The 16,136-nt window shown below is 34.9% G+C and overlaps 1 protein-coding gene across 3 annotated transcripts in view; it reads left to right on the forward strand.

Moving 5' to 3' along the window:
• Nucleotides 1-13,670, forward strand: part of HERC4 (HECT and RLD domain containing E3 ubiquitin protein ligase 4) — a 133,319-nt gene extending 119,649 nt beyond the window's left edge. The window contains exons 20-25 of one of the 3 annotated variants that reach the window (XM_065894787.1): nucleotides 163-329; nucleotides 977-1,043; nucleotides 3,435-3,517; nucleotides 6,911-7,094; nucleotides 12,141-12,243; nucleotides 13,127-13,670. In XM_065894787.1, the coding sequence (XP_065750859.1) occupies nucleotides 163-329; nucleotides 977-1,043; nucleotides 3,435-3,517; nucleotides 6,911-7,094; nucleotides 12,141-12,243; nucleotides 13,127-13,335 (813 nt within the window). In that variant the 3' untranslated portion in view covers nucleotides 13,336-13,670. The remainder of the gene's footprint in view (nucleotides 1-162; nucleotides 330-976; nucleotides 1,044-3,434; nucleotides 3,518-6,910; nucleotides 7,095-12,140; nucleotides 12,244-13,126) is intronic. The other 2 variants (XM_065894788.1, XM_065894789.1) reach the window with 2 other exon arrangements.
• The last annotated feature ends 2,466 nt before the right edge of the window (nucleotides 13,671-16,136 follow it).

Raw genomic sequence — 16,136 nt, forward strand, 5'->3', positions numbered from 1 at the left:
CCAGGGAGATGGGAATGAGAATGAACTTTTTTCCTATTATTCATTACTTTTTTCTGTGTCTCCAAAACTTTCTACCACAAGTATGTGTTTTTGTAATCAGAGAAAGTTTAATGTTTTAACTTGGAGAACAAGTCTTTACTTATTTTTCCCTTATAATTTTAGACATTTGAAGACAGTGATTTGTTCCACTTGATTGGTGTTATCTGTGGATTAGCAATTTATAATTTTACTATTGTGGACCTCCATTTTCCTTTGGCTTTGTATAAGAAACTGCTAAAAAAGAAGCCATCTCTGGATGATTTGAAAGAACTAATGCCTGATGTTGGGAGGTTAGTTGTAAAAAGTGGCAAGAGTGGGGTTTAGAAAATAGGAAATGGGGAATGTCCAGAAGCTTTCCTTTTAGGAATAATTATGTTTCTGTTGTTCTTGTTGAATTTCCAAAATAAACTAATAGCCCTTCTAATAAAGGAAAACCCATTGTGTTACTCAGACTGAGAATTTTCTGCTGAAAGCATTATGTGTATAAAACCATGTACTGAATTTTTAGTTTAACAATACGTTGTGAATATCTGATAATAAATTTAGGAAGGTAATGTTTCCTGAATGTAGTTAAATGATTTATTTGGACTTTTACTTCTAATCACCTTCATTCCTACATGTAATATGTAAAGTTTCTTTTTATTTATTACATAAAATGGAATAAAAATTGTATATAAATAAGAACAAGTGTTGAAAATAGGTGGATACATGCTTTTGTATTCAAAGCAGGAGATGAAAGCCTTAGAGTAGGATTTTTTTTCTTCAGCATTGTTTATAAGTTTGCCATTGTACATCCACCATTCTGAAACAAATGTAAAAGTACAAATTAACAAAAGGATTTGATCAAGAATGAATGAAAATATATACTTAGTCATAAGCAAAATAGTCAAAATACTCAATAATATTTTACTTCAAAGAAACATATATTGTTTTTCAGAAGCATGCAACAGTTACTGGATTATCCAGAAGATGATGTTGAGGAAACATTTTGTCTTAATTTTACGGTAAGATGAAAAGTCATAGAGTAGCCTGAGTGTTCATCATCCCTTTTTATTTATCAGCTGTGCCTTATGGTTTTCTTTATTTTGATGGATGATATTCTTAAAGAACCCTTTAGCTAACATTTATTGAGCATTAACTGTATGCTAGTCACAGTACATGCATTATTTCATTTAATCCTCATAATCCCAAGAGATAGGTATTATTATCCTTATTTTACATATAAAGAAAACTGAAAACAATCATCACACTTCAGAGATAGTATTTGTATCCAGCTCTGTGACTTCAAAGCCTTTGTTGTTTAACATTATACTAAAGATCTTTACAAATACAAGGGGTCCACTTTATTAAAGTGTTCATTTTTTGAGTCTGCAATTACAAGAATGTTTAGAGAAGCATAGGTTATTGTAACATGAAAATATTCACTAATGAATTTGCCACCTAAAAGATTAATTCCCACTCAGATATCCCTTTCACACTAACATTCATCCTTGCCTATTTAGTCTTACGGTTGGATGCAATACAAATACATTGGAATATTATTTGAAAGATGAAATTGCAAATCTTGTGAAAGATACAGAACTTAATTCTCTGAGAGGGGTGTTCAGTAAATCATCCAGTTACATGCAAAGCCACTGACAAATGAGAATCTGGCAGAAGTAGACTAGTTGACAACTAAAGAAGAGAAAATCAGCAAGGATTATAAGTCACTTCAGAAGTAACAATTTCAGTATTATAAATTAGACTCTTGGGAAAATGGTAAAACCTTCAGTTTTTCAAACTTTGTCCCCCACCCCTAAACAGTTCTCTTTATGTTTTTATGGTCAAAGCTGACAAAAGATACCATATTCTACTATCACACAACTTGCCAAAAAATTATGTGCCCCCTCAATAAAGTTTATCCATTCTTTGATCATTTTAAGAATTGGCACATAGTTTAGTTATAAGAAAATTTGATAGATTTAGGGGAAATAAGTTAATTTATTTTAATAATGTTTAATAGTTTTCAAGAAAAAAAATTCTCCTTGGACTTCTGTTTACTATGAAATTTTAGTTCTCCTTTTCAGTTGATTCACTTATAACCATGTCAGTTATCATTGAATCTTTACTGTTCATCTCAATTGACTGAAACATTGGGTTCCAAGCAATTTAATTTCTGATTTATCAGTCACCAAGTTTGTGAATGCTTAGTATATCTAAGAACTGTGGTAATTGAAACATTCCTTCCTACTACCATTTCTTTCCCAGACGTTCAGTGGCTCTTTATTACTTGTAGCGTAATAGCTTTATAATGGACTTAAAAGACCTTTGTAATCTGGCTTTCTTTCTAACTTTCACTGTATCCTTCCATTCATACTGCATTTTGTCATGTCTCACAATATTCTTTTATATACCTTACCATCCTTGCTTTTTAGGGGCATACTTTTTTTTGATATTTGCTCTCATATCTATTCTTTTGTTCAGTCTCTGTACTCAGTCAGAAATTTCCACCCTCTCCTAATCTTTCAGAGCCCTACTTACCCTTCCAGGTGCTTTTCAAATGACATTTCTTCCTCAAGGTTTTTAATGCTTCCTCTAGTTAGAAGTAAGCTTTCTTCTGTGGTCTGGTAGTATTTTGTTCATGTCTGTATTATAGCATTGATTTTATTATAATGAGTTGTTTACATATCACATTTCTCCTCTTTTATTAGATAGTAAACTCCAGAGCAGGGATTTATTCATCTCTTATCATCCCACTCCCACCATAGTGTTTTATAGACAACAGATACTAAAAAAAAATGTTTCAAAAGAAGAGGATAATATTCCAAAAAAAAGGGAATAGGAAGAAGAAAGATTCAAAGGTGGGGATGGTAACATTAGGAAAATGAGTACACTAGTAAGGGAAATTTAAAGTTTCAAAATAACCGACTCTTTATAGACCAAATTAATGGCAAACTGGAAAAACAACTTGTAATTAAGAATGCAGCAAGGAAGAATTCAAGAGTAGCAGCTATCATGTGGGAATAATGCATAGCTAGTCTAAACTGAATGCATTCTGACTTCGAGTCTTTCACTTGTCCGTGGAAAACATCCTTTCTAATATTTTACTCCTATAGTGACCCTTCTGAAGTTTTACACATGATAAATACTCAGTTTCCTGTTTTTAACAAACCAAACACTTGTTGATTTGTAATTAGTTAGTCAAGGTAGGATTTCAAACTGCCAGAGAAGATGAAGATTTCTAGTTGTGGCTTTATGCAGAATTCACAAATAAGCTTATGGTAGCAGAATTTTACTGCAAATTTATTACTTCTTATATTTAATGAGAGAAAGGTAGATTATAATAATAGGTTATTAAAATAATCTAATAAGTTTTGAGTCTGACATTGACTTTTTTTAAAAATTTAAATTAATAGATCACAGTTGAAAACTTTGGTGCAACAGAAGTGAAAGAACTGGTTCTAAATGGTGCAGACACAGCTGTTAACAAACAAAATCGGTAAGTGAATTATAAGCAGCATCAGTGGTAGTAAAAAGATTCAGTAGGCATTTTCTTCTGTATTTAGAAATATGTCACAACCTTAAGTTTTTACTCAGATAAAACTTATTTTGAATGGTAAGGACGTAATTAATCTTCCTTTTGCTCCTTTTAAGACATTAATAAAGGGATTAAAAGATCATTAACAACAAGAACAAAGAGAAGGGAGAGGAGACAACAGCAAACACCTTTTTGGAAGCTAGAAGCCAGTGGTGCCTAACTTCAGCCAGCCAGAAAAAGCTGCAACATAAGATGGACTGGGAGCCAAGAAGGCAGACAGTTCATATTGCAGAACAGAGGCCTCAGGCACTGAGAATAAAAAACAGGTTAAAATGTGTATGTCTGTGGAGTTTAAGGGGAAGCTGGAAACAGAAAGATTGGCTGTTATAAGAAGCAGTTAGAAACCCATTTCCCTTAGTACACAAGTAGCTGGCAACTTCCCCTCTCCAGCCTAGGCAGATTGGAAATTTACATTCTGGGGAGATTGAACTAAAGGAACTGTGGATTTGAGGGCAGTTAGGTACAGCCAGGGACAAAGGGCTGAAATGAAAACAGGGAGATTAAGTGACAGTCTACAGCTCCCTCCTCCTTGACACTCTATATTGGAGGATTCTTCTCTGGGAAAACTGCCTAACTTTTAAATGTAAGTGAATAACCAAAGATCAGTAGACATTTAAGAAAGGACCAAAACAGTGAAAAAGAATGCCAAGGAAACACAAACAGTGTAGGATGAAAAACAAAACTTCAATGAAAATTGAAATCAGTATCCTCAAGATGGTAAGAGTAGCATCCATAAGGATACTATTAAAAACTGAAAAAAATTCACTGAAGGAAATGGAATGAATGAAATTTGTCAAAGAAATGGTACGAAAAAAAACTTCCCAGAACTGAGTGACATGCCTTTTAAGATGGAAAGCATGTGAACTGAAAAAACATACGCCAAGGCAAAAATACATGAAATTTCAAAACCCAAAGAAAAAGGGACCCTAAAACCTTTCAGAAAAAAAAAAGCAGACCATACGCAAAGAATTAAGAATCAAAATAACATCAGGCTTCTAAAGAATGACACTGAAGCTAGGAGATCAAAATTCTGGGAAAAAAATTATTTTTAACATAGAATTCTATATTGAAACTATCAAATATGTGGTGTATAAAAACATTTTTATACATGCAGAGTCTCAGAGAATTTACTTCCAGCACATTTTTCTTAAGAATGTGTGGAGGATGTGTCCTACCAAAACAAGGAATTGAACCAATAACGAGGAAGACAGGGGATCCAAAAAAAACAAATAGAGACAAAGAGGAACAGCAGTGTGTACATGATTTAGAAAGAGCAGTCAGTCTGCGGTAGATCAAGAAGATGGAGGGCTCCAGGAGGAATGTCTTCAGGAGAAAAATGCAACCTAAAATATTTGAATGAATCTAGAGGAGATTGACATTTCTGTTGAAGTTGGAGATGAGGTAGCAACCTAAGGGAAACAAAAGTTCTTTTTAAGAAAAGTAATCATAGAATACTCCCTAGCTGAATATTTATAATCATAAAAATGTTAACAATAAATATTGAACCAATATTCAGTATTCACTGCATCAGATAATATTTATAATTGTAAATCAAGGAATAACAATAGAACTGTGTTGAAGTTTGAAGGTAAATATCAGAAGGAATAGCAAAAATAGTTAACAAATAGTTTTCTTCAAATTGCCAGGGACTTGATCCAAATGATTATAATCCTGATTCTACTACTTAGAAGCTGTATAACTAAGTTTAGGTAAATTAGTTCATGTCTCCATGCCTCATAGTCTCTTTTTCCATAAAATGGGATGATAAATTATACATACTTCATGGGGTTATTCTGAGGATTAAATGAGGCGATAATTTTAAAATGCTTAGAGTAGTACCTAGCACATGTATGTGCTCAGTAAATGTTGGCTGTTAGGATTATTACTGTTTGACATTTTAAAATGTATATACTTCTACTTTGATAAAAAACAAAGCTGTTTCAAAAATAATGTGAAAATAATTTAGGTCTTTCTACTTACCCTTTAAAAAAAAGCTTGGTTTTGAAAAACTTTGACTATGATTTAGAAAGATTATTTTTTTCAGCTTTTAAAGTTTCTATTGTTGGACTAATTCTTTAAGTTTCTAACAAATATTGTTTCCCATAGATTATTTAGAACTAATTTAAAGAATTTTGATCTTTGTACTGCCAGTCCTAGTTACATAATGAAAGTGTTGAAGGCAAAAATGTTAGCCCATAAAACAATTTAACCTTTTGTACTTAAAGAGACTTAACTAGTATAAATTTGACTTTCTCATTAGATTAATTATAAAATTATGCATTACAAAATTATCTGTTTCTTCTCATCAGAACCTTATGCTGATAAGCATATGCTATTATTAATTTTTCCTTAGGGCCACCCAGTTTTATAATATCCTCCTTTAACCTTTTTTTTTTTCCCCTCTTTGTAAATTCAGTTTGGTATTATTTTAAACTTTGCTAAAATGATTATCTGTAGATGACTAAATTTACCAGTATTCCCATTTATAGAATCATCCTTTTTAATTTGGAAAACAGGAGTATGAAATATCGAAATCCTCTAGTACCCATTCTCATTATTGGTTTGACCAGATAGCTCATAAAGTGTTTGTGGCTAACAGAACAAATTGAATAAAATTGTAGTTCTAATTACTGGGTAAAGGGGTTTCCTTTTGTATCATAAAGGAAGAAAAGCATCCAAAGTGTTCATGTGTATGTGTGTATTTATATGTATGTGCACATACATTTGAAAAGAAACTGCGCTTGTAATCTTTAATGATTATCCTTAAAGAATACTTAGTGTCCCTCTTGGGTTTTTAGTTTTTTAAATAAATTGTGTTATCAGATTCCTTGAAACCCAAGGAAAAACAGACTGTAGTCTGTCAAATAGTCTGAATCCGAAAGCTCTCATTTTTTTTTGTCACCTAGTATTTTTAAGAGGTTATTCTTTTTAGGGATGTATGTGGAATGGTACGTATAAATTCTGAATAATTTGTGAATTTAAAAATTTTTTTATAGCCATTTGTATCATCATTCTCCCCATTAGGAAATGAAATCTTTCACTTAGAAATAGCCTAAGAATGGCTGTAAATGAGAGATTGTACATGCCTCATAGATATACCAGATTTTTGTATAGAAAGAATAATAGACTTCTTCATAAAGACTTTGTCCCTTTGAACCTTACTCATACTTTCTCAGTTTTATACATAAGTAGCAAAAAGTACAGCTGCATTCAAAGTTTTAATAAGACTTCAATATGTATTCTCTATAAAAAGTGATTTTTATATTCTGTGCATGTGTGCTTTTTCATTTCTAGGCAGGAGTTTGTTGATGCTTATGTGGATTACATATTCAATAAATCAGTGGCTTCCTTATTTGATGCTTTTCATGCGGGCTTTCATAAGGTCTGTGGAGGAAAAGTCCTTCAGCTCTTCCAGCCTAATGAACTACAAGCAATGGTTATTGGAAATACAAATTATGACTGGAAGGAACTGGAAAAGGTAGGGGAAAACAAATCTCTGATATTGTTTAAATGGAAAGGCAAAAGGAAAACATGGCTTGTTGATGGAAATCTTGCTCTTTCATTTATTATTTTCCATTTTACACTATTTAGTACTATCGTTTTTATAGGAAAACACTGTACCCTTCTTACTCCACAATGAATGAATTTTAATTGTATGAATTAGATAGCATTTTTATATCTCTGGTATTGGTGGTATTCATATAGAAAAATACTATCTATGATAGAGGCTGAATAGAAGCCCCAGCTAAAACTGAATGGGCTTTCATTCTGCCTCAATCCTAGGAAAACCATTATGAAAAGCACTCACAGTGATTAAGATCTTTGTTTCCTTTTTTTCTGATTAGTCTCAATATTACGTTTTTTATCAGAGAATAAATAATACTCATGATTTTCATTACTGATGCCTTAACCAATACAGGAAACTTTAGGGAGAAGATTGGGAATTTTTAAACAACTTTTTTCTTTTCCTTCTTTTCTATACAAGTAATTCTCAGATATTTCTTCAGATAAACATTTAGTGAAAAGTGCTACGTTAGATCAACTTTAAGAAAGGTGTATGCAGGGTTGATCTGTACATTTTTCCATCTTTGTAATCTAGCAACCTCTGATACAGCTTTTGCATTAGTAGTTCTATACTGTATACCTGTTAAGTTAGCTAACATAAAAAATATGTTATTAAGTCTAACAAGGATACAAAGCATTAGGAACTTTCATACATTGCTGTTGAGAATACAAATGATACAGCCACTTTGGAAACAGTTTGACATTTTCTTATAAAATTAAACATATATTTGTTACATTCTCTAGCAGTTCCATTCCTAGATATTATGTTCACACAAAAATCTATAAACAAGGGAGGAAAGAAGCATTATTGTTTAATAGGTACAGAGTTTCAGTTTTGGAAGATGAAAAGCTTCTGGAGATGGAAAGTGGTGATGGTTGCATGTAATGCCAATGTATTTAATGCTACCAAACTGTACACTTTAAAAAGGTTAAGATGATCAGCTTCAGGTTATGTGTATTTTACTACAAGTTTTTTTTTTTAATTATGTTTTTAAAAATCTGCAAACAAGTCAAACAACACAGATATCCTTCAATGGGTGAATGGATAAACCAACTGTGCTGCATCCATACAGTAGAATACTACTGTGTGTTAAAACGGAAGGCACTATTGACACATGCAATGCCTGAGATGACTCTCAGAGTCCTTATGCTGAGTGAAAGAAGTCAGTCTCAGAGAATTACATACCATATGATTCCACTTATATGACATTCTTGAAAAGCCAAAACTATGGTGAACAGGGGCTAGGGATGGAGAGAGTGTGACTGCAGAGGGGTAACACAAGAGAGTTCTTTGGGTTGATGGAATTGTTCAGTATCCTGATTGTGGTGGTGGTTTATCTCTACATGTGTTTCAAATTCATGGAACTATACACACATCAGAAAAAGTCAATTTTACTGTGTAATAATCTAGGGAATAAAAGTTTTAAATTAAAAAAAAGTTAGGACTTCTGGTTAGACGTATTGGAATAAACACATTTTTCTCTGCTCCCTCCCAAAATCTCACTAGAATGACAATAAAGGAATAAAAATAGGAATAACCACCCCCCCCACCCCCCCAAAAAAAAATACAGTGAGCAAGAGAAAAAATAGTTTTAGAAGATAGAAAGTAGGTGGATGGGTACTTCCCTGGTGGTCCAATGGTAAGGAATCCACCTTCCAATGCAGGGGAGGTGCGTTTGATCCCTGGTCAGGGAACTAAGATCCCACATGCCGCGGGACAACTAAGCCCGCCCGCCACAACTACTGAGCTCGCACGCCTCAGCAAGAGAGCCTGCATACCACAAATTACAGAGCCCACATGCTCTGGAGCCCCCACGCCACAACTAGAGAGAGAAAACCTACATGCCACAACTAGAGAGAGACCCGAACAGACAGTGGCACCATAACAAGAAGATCCTGCATGCCTCAACAAAGATCCCATGTGCTGCAGCTAAGTAAGACCCGATGCAGCAAAAAAAAATAAGGAAAATAAATATTTTTAAAAGGAGAGAGAATAGGTGGATGAGTTGAGTGACTTAGAACAAAGAAAATTGAATTGGAAGCCTCCAGAGGGACAGGGTTGTCAAGAGGCAACCCGTGTCACAATGTAGAATCTCTGAAAGGCTCAGGAATTGGCACGTCATGCTACTGTAATGGCAGGGATGCAGGACAGGGCTAAGAGCAATAGGATTACTTCAGAGCTGGCTTAAGGAATTATTAGACCTCTCACATCCCCTTTCCTACCCAGCAAAATACAACTCTGGAGAGAGGCTTTAGAATCTGGGAAAACAGGTAGAACTGAAGCTGGCACTCAGAAAGCTGGTAGCCAGGCTTAAATCCTCTAGGAAGGAGAGTGAAGATTTCTTTTTGGGGGTAAATTGATCTGCTGAAGAGAAGAAAGCTGTATTGACTTTAAGGATACCCCAGTGGAAATGGACCCCACCTCCAGTCACTCTACAATGAAAACAATGTAATGACCTCTCATCACACTTTAGATCCTACACAGTTTATCCTTCTTGCCTCATCTTATTTCATTCCTCCTCTCTCTCTGCTTCAGCCTTATTGGCTTCTTTGCTGAGCCTAGAACCCTCCAGTCTTGTGGCCTTTCTATTTCCTGTGCCTGAAATTCCCTTCACCTTGGTAATTCCAAACGTTTCTTGCTCTCACTTCCTTTATGTCTTTATATCTTTTCAGAGACCTTCACTTGGTAACTTACTAAAAATTGCACACGTGCACATATACATCCCTGTCTCCCTTCTGTGCTTTTATTTTTCTTCTTTGAATTTGACTAAATAAAACTTTGTCTTTACTGTCTGCTGCTCCTTACCCCCCACTACAAATGTAGGCACCATAAAGGCAGGATTTTTTTCTCTGTGTTCACTGCTGTATTTCCAGAGCCTTAGAAGGGTACTCAGCAAGTAGTTAAAACCTTGCCTGAAGATATAACTGATAGAAGTGTTCATTCAGTAAGACAGGACATTTTTTAAAGTATATTTTAGTGTACTTAGTATACTTAGTTTTTTCCACTGTGTATCTGATTCATTATAATTTCATTGATTATGATTTATGACTTTAGATGCTCTTCTTCATCAGGACTGTGTAGACATTTCCCCAGAACCATCTTGAGGTTTAAAAAAAAAGGAAAATAGAAAAAACTAGGCATCCTCCTTTCATTTCCTCCTTTCATTTCATTTCATGTTAGTGAAAGGCATTCTCCTTTCACTAACATGGTCACAGACTAATTCAAACAAGTTAATACATCAGCTGATTTCTAAAATCAAACCATTTTCTCCAAACCTTTATAAATTAATAGCAAGGGCTTCCCTGGTGGCGCAGTGGTTTAGAGTCCGCCTGCCGATGCAGGGGACACGGGTTCGTGCCCCGGTCCGGGAAGATCCCACATGCCGCGGAGCGGCTGGGCCCGTGAGCCATGGCCGCTGAGCCTGCGCGTCCGGAGCCTGTGCTCCGCAACGGGAGAGGCCACAACAGTGAGAGGCCCGCGTACCGCAAAAAAAAAAATTTAATAGCAAATATGTTGTGGATTTCTCAGGCGTTCAGTCATTGAGATAATCATGGCTACAAAAAGAGCCCCAAATTCAAGAAGCCCACAAGCAAATATTCATTGAGCCCCTACTGGTTGCCTGATACTATGCAACAGATTAGGAAGAGAGCAGTAAATAAGATTGAGACATGGTCTTTGTCCTCTAGTAAGGAGGCTGGACATTAAGTAATTGAACTGTGATGAATATAAAGGAAGGGAGTTTAGTGAATGGTATATAAGGAGAAGCCTGACCTAGGCTACAGAAACTGGGAAAGCGTCTCATAGATGGTACACTCCACCAGGTAAGTAAGAACTTTGTTCACTGAAGTTTCCCCACGGCCCCAAACTTTGACTAAAGCTCATTATATATGTGTTGAATGAGTCAATGAATGAATTAGGTGACATTTAATCTGAACCCTAAAGGATAAATAGAAATTGGCCTGATGAACAAAGAAAGGAGTGTGTGTTAAAGGGGAAGTGTATTAGCTGTTTTGTTGCAAATTACCCCAAAACATAGTGGCTGAAAGATGACAGTGACATTTATTGTCTCTCATAGTTTCTGAGGGTCTGGAATTCAGAGGTGTATTTAGTCCAGTGATTTTAGCTCAGAGGTCTCTCACGTGGTTGCAGTCATAATACTGACTGTTGCTGTTAGTCATCTGAGATTTAAGGATAGAATTTCCCTTCCAAGATGGCTCACTCATATGGCTGTTGACCAAAGGCCTCAGAATCTCACCATGAGGACCTCTCCATGGGGCTGTTTGAATGTCCTCATGAAATGGCAGCTGGCTCCCCCTTAGACTGAGTGATCAAAAAGAAGCTAAAGCCACAGAAGTTTTTGTCATCTAGCCTCAGAAGTCATGCATTCTCATATCTACAATATCCTAATCATTAGAGGTCAGGTCTGTTCAGTGTGGGAAGGGACTACACAAGGGCATGAATAGCAGAAGGCAGAGATCTTTGAGGGCCATCTTGGAAACTACCACAGAAAATTACCGGTGTTGGTCTTAGAACCATTTATTTTTTAAAGAGAAGATAGAATAATACAAAATTATTAGTATGACTTCTGTTCATCAATATAGGGAAAGAAAATTTTATAATTATTACAGATACTTAATTCCATGTTGAACTTTAATAATCCATTAATATTTTAGTAATTCTGGTTTATCCTTTAAATATTTACTTTGGAAGATATTACAGTCCTATCATGTTCTTTGAATTGGGAGGTGGGAGACATTTCTGCTGATTTCATACATATTTTCTTCCCTTTCCCCTGGAACTAACAATTGCAAAATGCCCAAGTAGTAGTAAGTAGTTAACTGAATCACATGAGTTTCAAACACCTGGACAATGTTAGCTTTATGTGCTAAGGAAGCCAGTTTGTCAGATTCGAGATAAAACATATCTCTTAATATTAATAAAAGGTTGTGTTGTTTTTAGAATACAGAATACAAAGGAGAATATTGGGCAGAACATCCTACAATAAAAATGTTTTGGGAAGTATTTCACGAATTACCATTGGAAAAGAAAAAGCAATTTTTGTGTAAGTATTTCTAATTTTGTGTTTTATGAGAATGGAATCTAATAAACTTATTCTCACAGGAGATTAATTGATTCACTTTAGTGGGTAAGGTTTTTTCCTTATTATACCAAGGTCCTGTTTTTAATTTTTCTAATCTACATTATTACATGTGTTTTCATATTTTGAAAGCTAAATTCAGTTAAGCTTCCAAAATAGAATTGTTTCTTTCAGATGAAAGAAAACAATTTATAACACTGATTACAATAAACTAGGGATGTAATTCCTTTTAGAATTTCTAAAAAGATCTCTGCAATGTAGCTCTTTTCTGTGTTCAGTCTTCATTTTCTTTTTCTCCTTGCTTCTGCATGAAAACTTTGGGAATTGGTATAGAAAATAGAACTCTTCTATTCCAGGACTTCTCTTATTTATAGCCTAATCTGTGTCTGTTTTGCATATCATAGGATGACAGGTCATCTTCAGTGATTTGAGATTTGGCTGCCAATTATAAATTTCTGTTTAAAAATGACAGAAACAAGACAAGTAGAAAAAGGGATCATAATCAAAACTGCATTTTGTTTATAAACTAGTTCTAAATGGCTCTTCTTTTCAAAAAGAAGTTTTCTCAGAGTGTTTCAGGGACAGTAGTAATTCATGTACTAAACATTTATTAAGCATCTCCTATGTGCTAATATTAAGATTACACTTTTAAAGAAAAAATATTGTTTGGATGTGTCTCAAAATCATGCTTCCACAAATTCTGGAGATAGGCTTCCAGTAGAAGTAACATTTCCATTAGAGCAAATGTTACTGTAAAGCTTTGCTGTGGTGATTGTCTTAATAACTTGATACTCCATATTGTTGTTTTGATAAAAAGTAGTTGGCTCAATGGTTTTTTTCTTGGCAGTATTTTTGACAGGTAGTGATCGCATTCCTATTCTTGGTATGAAGAGTCTAATACTAGTCATCCAGTCAACAGGAGGTGGTGAGGAATATCTCCCAGTTTCCCATACCTGTTTTAATCTTCTGGATCTTCCAAAATACACGGACAAAGAAACTCTACGCTCTAAACTGATCCAAGCTATTGACCACAATGAAGGCTTCAGTTTAATATAACTTTGGAGTTATAACTATTCAGTTTACTGCAAAAGCATTAAACTAACTATTAGTGTGTTTTTTTGTGGTGATGAATCCAGCAAGGTGACAGAGGTACTATTATAATTCTTACTTGCAAAATGTTCAATGCAGTGAGTATTCATGAAAGCCAAAAAACATTAAAGGAAATGAACAAACTGTGTTAATATTAAACTTACTGTACAGAACCATGGATTTTTTTTTGGCATCTTCCAATAAACATACAAGTATTGTGAATACATGGAAGTTTTACTAACATGAATTTTAAGAGTTTGCATATTTCACAAATGATCTGGTGTGTGAGTGCATGAAAATGTTGCTTAATTTTTCTTCAATCACGGCTCAAAAACCTTTAACTTTGGCCTGCAATAGTCATTTGATTATTTTTTCATTTTGTAAATACTGTTAAGTTTTGTAATAAAATAGTTATGTTCTGATACCAGTACAGTTTCTATGGTTGTAATTGAACTGAGCTGACTTTTAAGGGTTAAAAATTATTATGTAAACCTTATTCTGAGAATCTATGAAAGCAAAAAATTAGTATGGTGAAAATAGTCTTTGCTTTTTTGCTAGAATACATGTCCTTGTGCAAATCTAAATTACAAATAGTTCTCTAAATAACTTATAGTCCTTTCCTTTTGTGACTCTTGAGATACTATTGCTAAGTGGGAGGTTATCAGAAAGCTTAGTATTTAGTAATGGAAGAACTTTGTCCTACAGTTGCCAGAATAGTCACTGACTACTGTGAGAACCAGTCACTGGGTTATAGCTTTTAAAACTATTGATGCTGCAGGTTGGTATTTAAACGGAATTTTCAGTGCTTTAGAACTGTTTACTTGAATTTTAAGAAACATCTTAACAGTTTTATGGTGCTGATGCTTAGTTATCTCCTGTCATTAAATTGTAACACTGAGTGATGCAACACATGTGACTTTCTGCTATAATGCAACTGTTTTTTTATTTTTTAAATGCCATGAAAACTGTTTAAATATTATTCATTGGTTTAATATTTAAACTTTCATTGGTTCTCACAATAAGATTCCAAATTCTTCAAAAAGAGTAATGTCTCAGGGAAGGTCTCTTAAAATTTTGGATAGTTCCCATTCCCATACAAATTCATTTATTTTACAGAGGTCCCCAAGTCTCTTATCTGTAATTCTAAAATCCAGAACTCTGGAAAAGAATTGTGTATATAATTTTACAGCAAAACCTGATCTGAACTGTTGAGGCTATTTATGGTATTAAATGGGACTGTTCGTACGTTTTACTGTGGCAATGTTTAATGTTTGATTACTTTCTGTGTTTGATCTAGGTGCTGCCTCAGACCTCTATGGGTTGCTACATTATAAGTGTGCTTTAAAAAATTATTTAACATTCATAATTCCAAAATGCTGCAAATGAGCCCAAGGGTTTTGGAGAAGGGATTGTGGACCTGTACTTGTATTAACTTCATTTATTTATTTATATTTTGTCTGCATTGGATCTTTGTTGCTGCGCAGTCTTTCTCTGCAGCAAGTGGGGGCTACTCTTCGTTGCGGTGCACGAGCTTCTCACTGCGGTGGCTTCTCTTGTCGTGGAGCACAGGCTGTAGGTGTCCGGGCTCCAGTAGTTGCAGCACGGGGGCTCAGTAGTTGGGGCGCACGGGTTTAGTTGCTCCACAGCATGTGGGATCTTCCCAGACCAGGGACTGAACCCGTGGCAGGTGGATTCTTAACCACTGTGCCATCAGGGAAGTCCCATGGATGCCTGTACTTTTCAGTAGTTTAACTTAACAAACTTTGGTGGACCATAGGTGTCTTTCTATAGATACAAGCCCTAATAATTTTCCTTAAAGTACATTTTTCCCAATGAAAATTCTTCCATGTATCTGTTATTATACTGTTTCTCTGCACATCCATTCCTTGAGAATATTGATTATTCACATCGAAAACTAAATGTTACGTATCAGATGCTTTTTTTTTTTAGTAACCTCTGTTTGCTATGAAGCTCACCTGTGAAATAGCAGCCACTTTGGATTAATACAGGTGGAGTTCGTTTAACAAATATTTTAACAAGGGCCTGACGTCTACCTGGGAACACAACAGTACAAAGCATAATTTGGGTAAGTCTGATATTTTCCTGTTTCTGTTGCTGCAGACCTACAGTAGAATTAACAGCAGGGAGATTCATGGTAGAAAATTAAAATACCACTGAAGATTTTTCAAATTGCCATTTGCTTTAAAAAGCAACAAAAATACCGAGCTTTATAGATTAGAAAGTAGGCAAATGCTGAGTTCATTAAATTATAAGGACCATGATTAGTGAGTTGGCTAAACTTTTGAAAATACTTGGCCTCCACACAGACCTATTTGTAAGAGCAACTGTATGTTTTTAGCTCCCCTGTTTTAAGTCAGTAGTAATTTTAACCAATAGCCATTGTTCAGACTGATTGAGAAGGCAGTAGAACCAAGACACGCCTTTAAGTTGGCATGAAATAAAACCAGAATGTAGTTTTCAAAACAGAGACCTAAATTAAGAGCTCCAGCCTTCACATAGGGCCTACTCATAAGGACCATTCATTAGGGTTATTTCTAACAGGTTTGGTTTTTTTTTTTTTGCACTGTAGATGATCTTCACTGCATTTAGTTTAAGCAAGTCTTTTGATGAAGTGTAACATGTAGAAGACAGTCTTCCTCCGCATATGGTGAGCTCTCTGAAAGCACGGGCGAGTGGCCCTGCTCCCAGCCTCTTCCCAATCCCCAGCCTGTTTTGCACTTGGGCCACATCCAAACTCCTTATTATAG

Source organism: Phocoena phocoena, chromosome 16, assembly GCF_963924675.1.
Source record: "Phocoena phocoena chromosome 16, mPhoPho1.1, whole genome shotgun sequence".
NCBI lineage: Eukaryota > Metazoa > Chordata > Mammalia > Artiodactyla > Phocoenidae > Phocoena > Phocoena phocoena.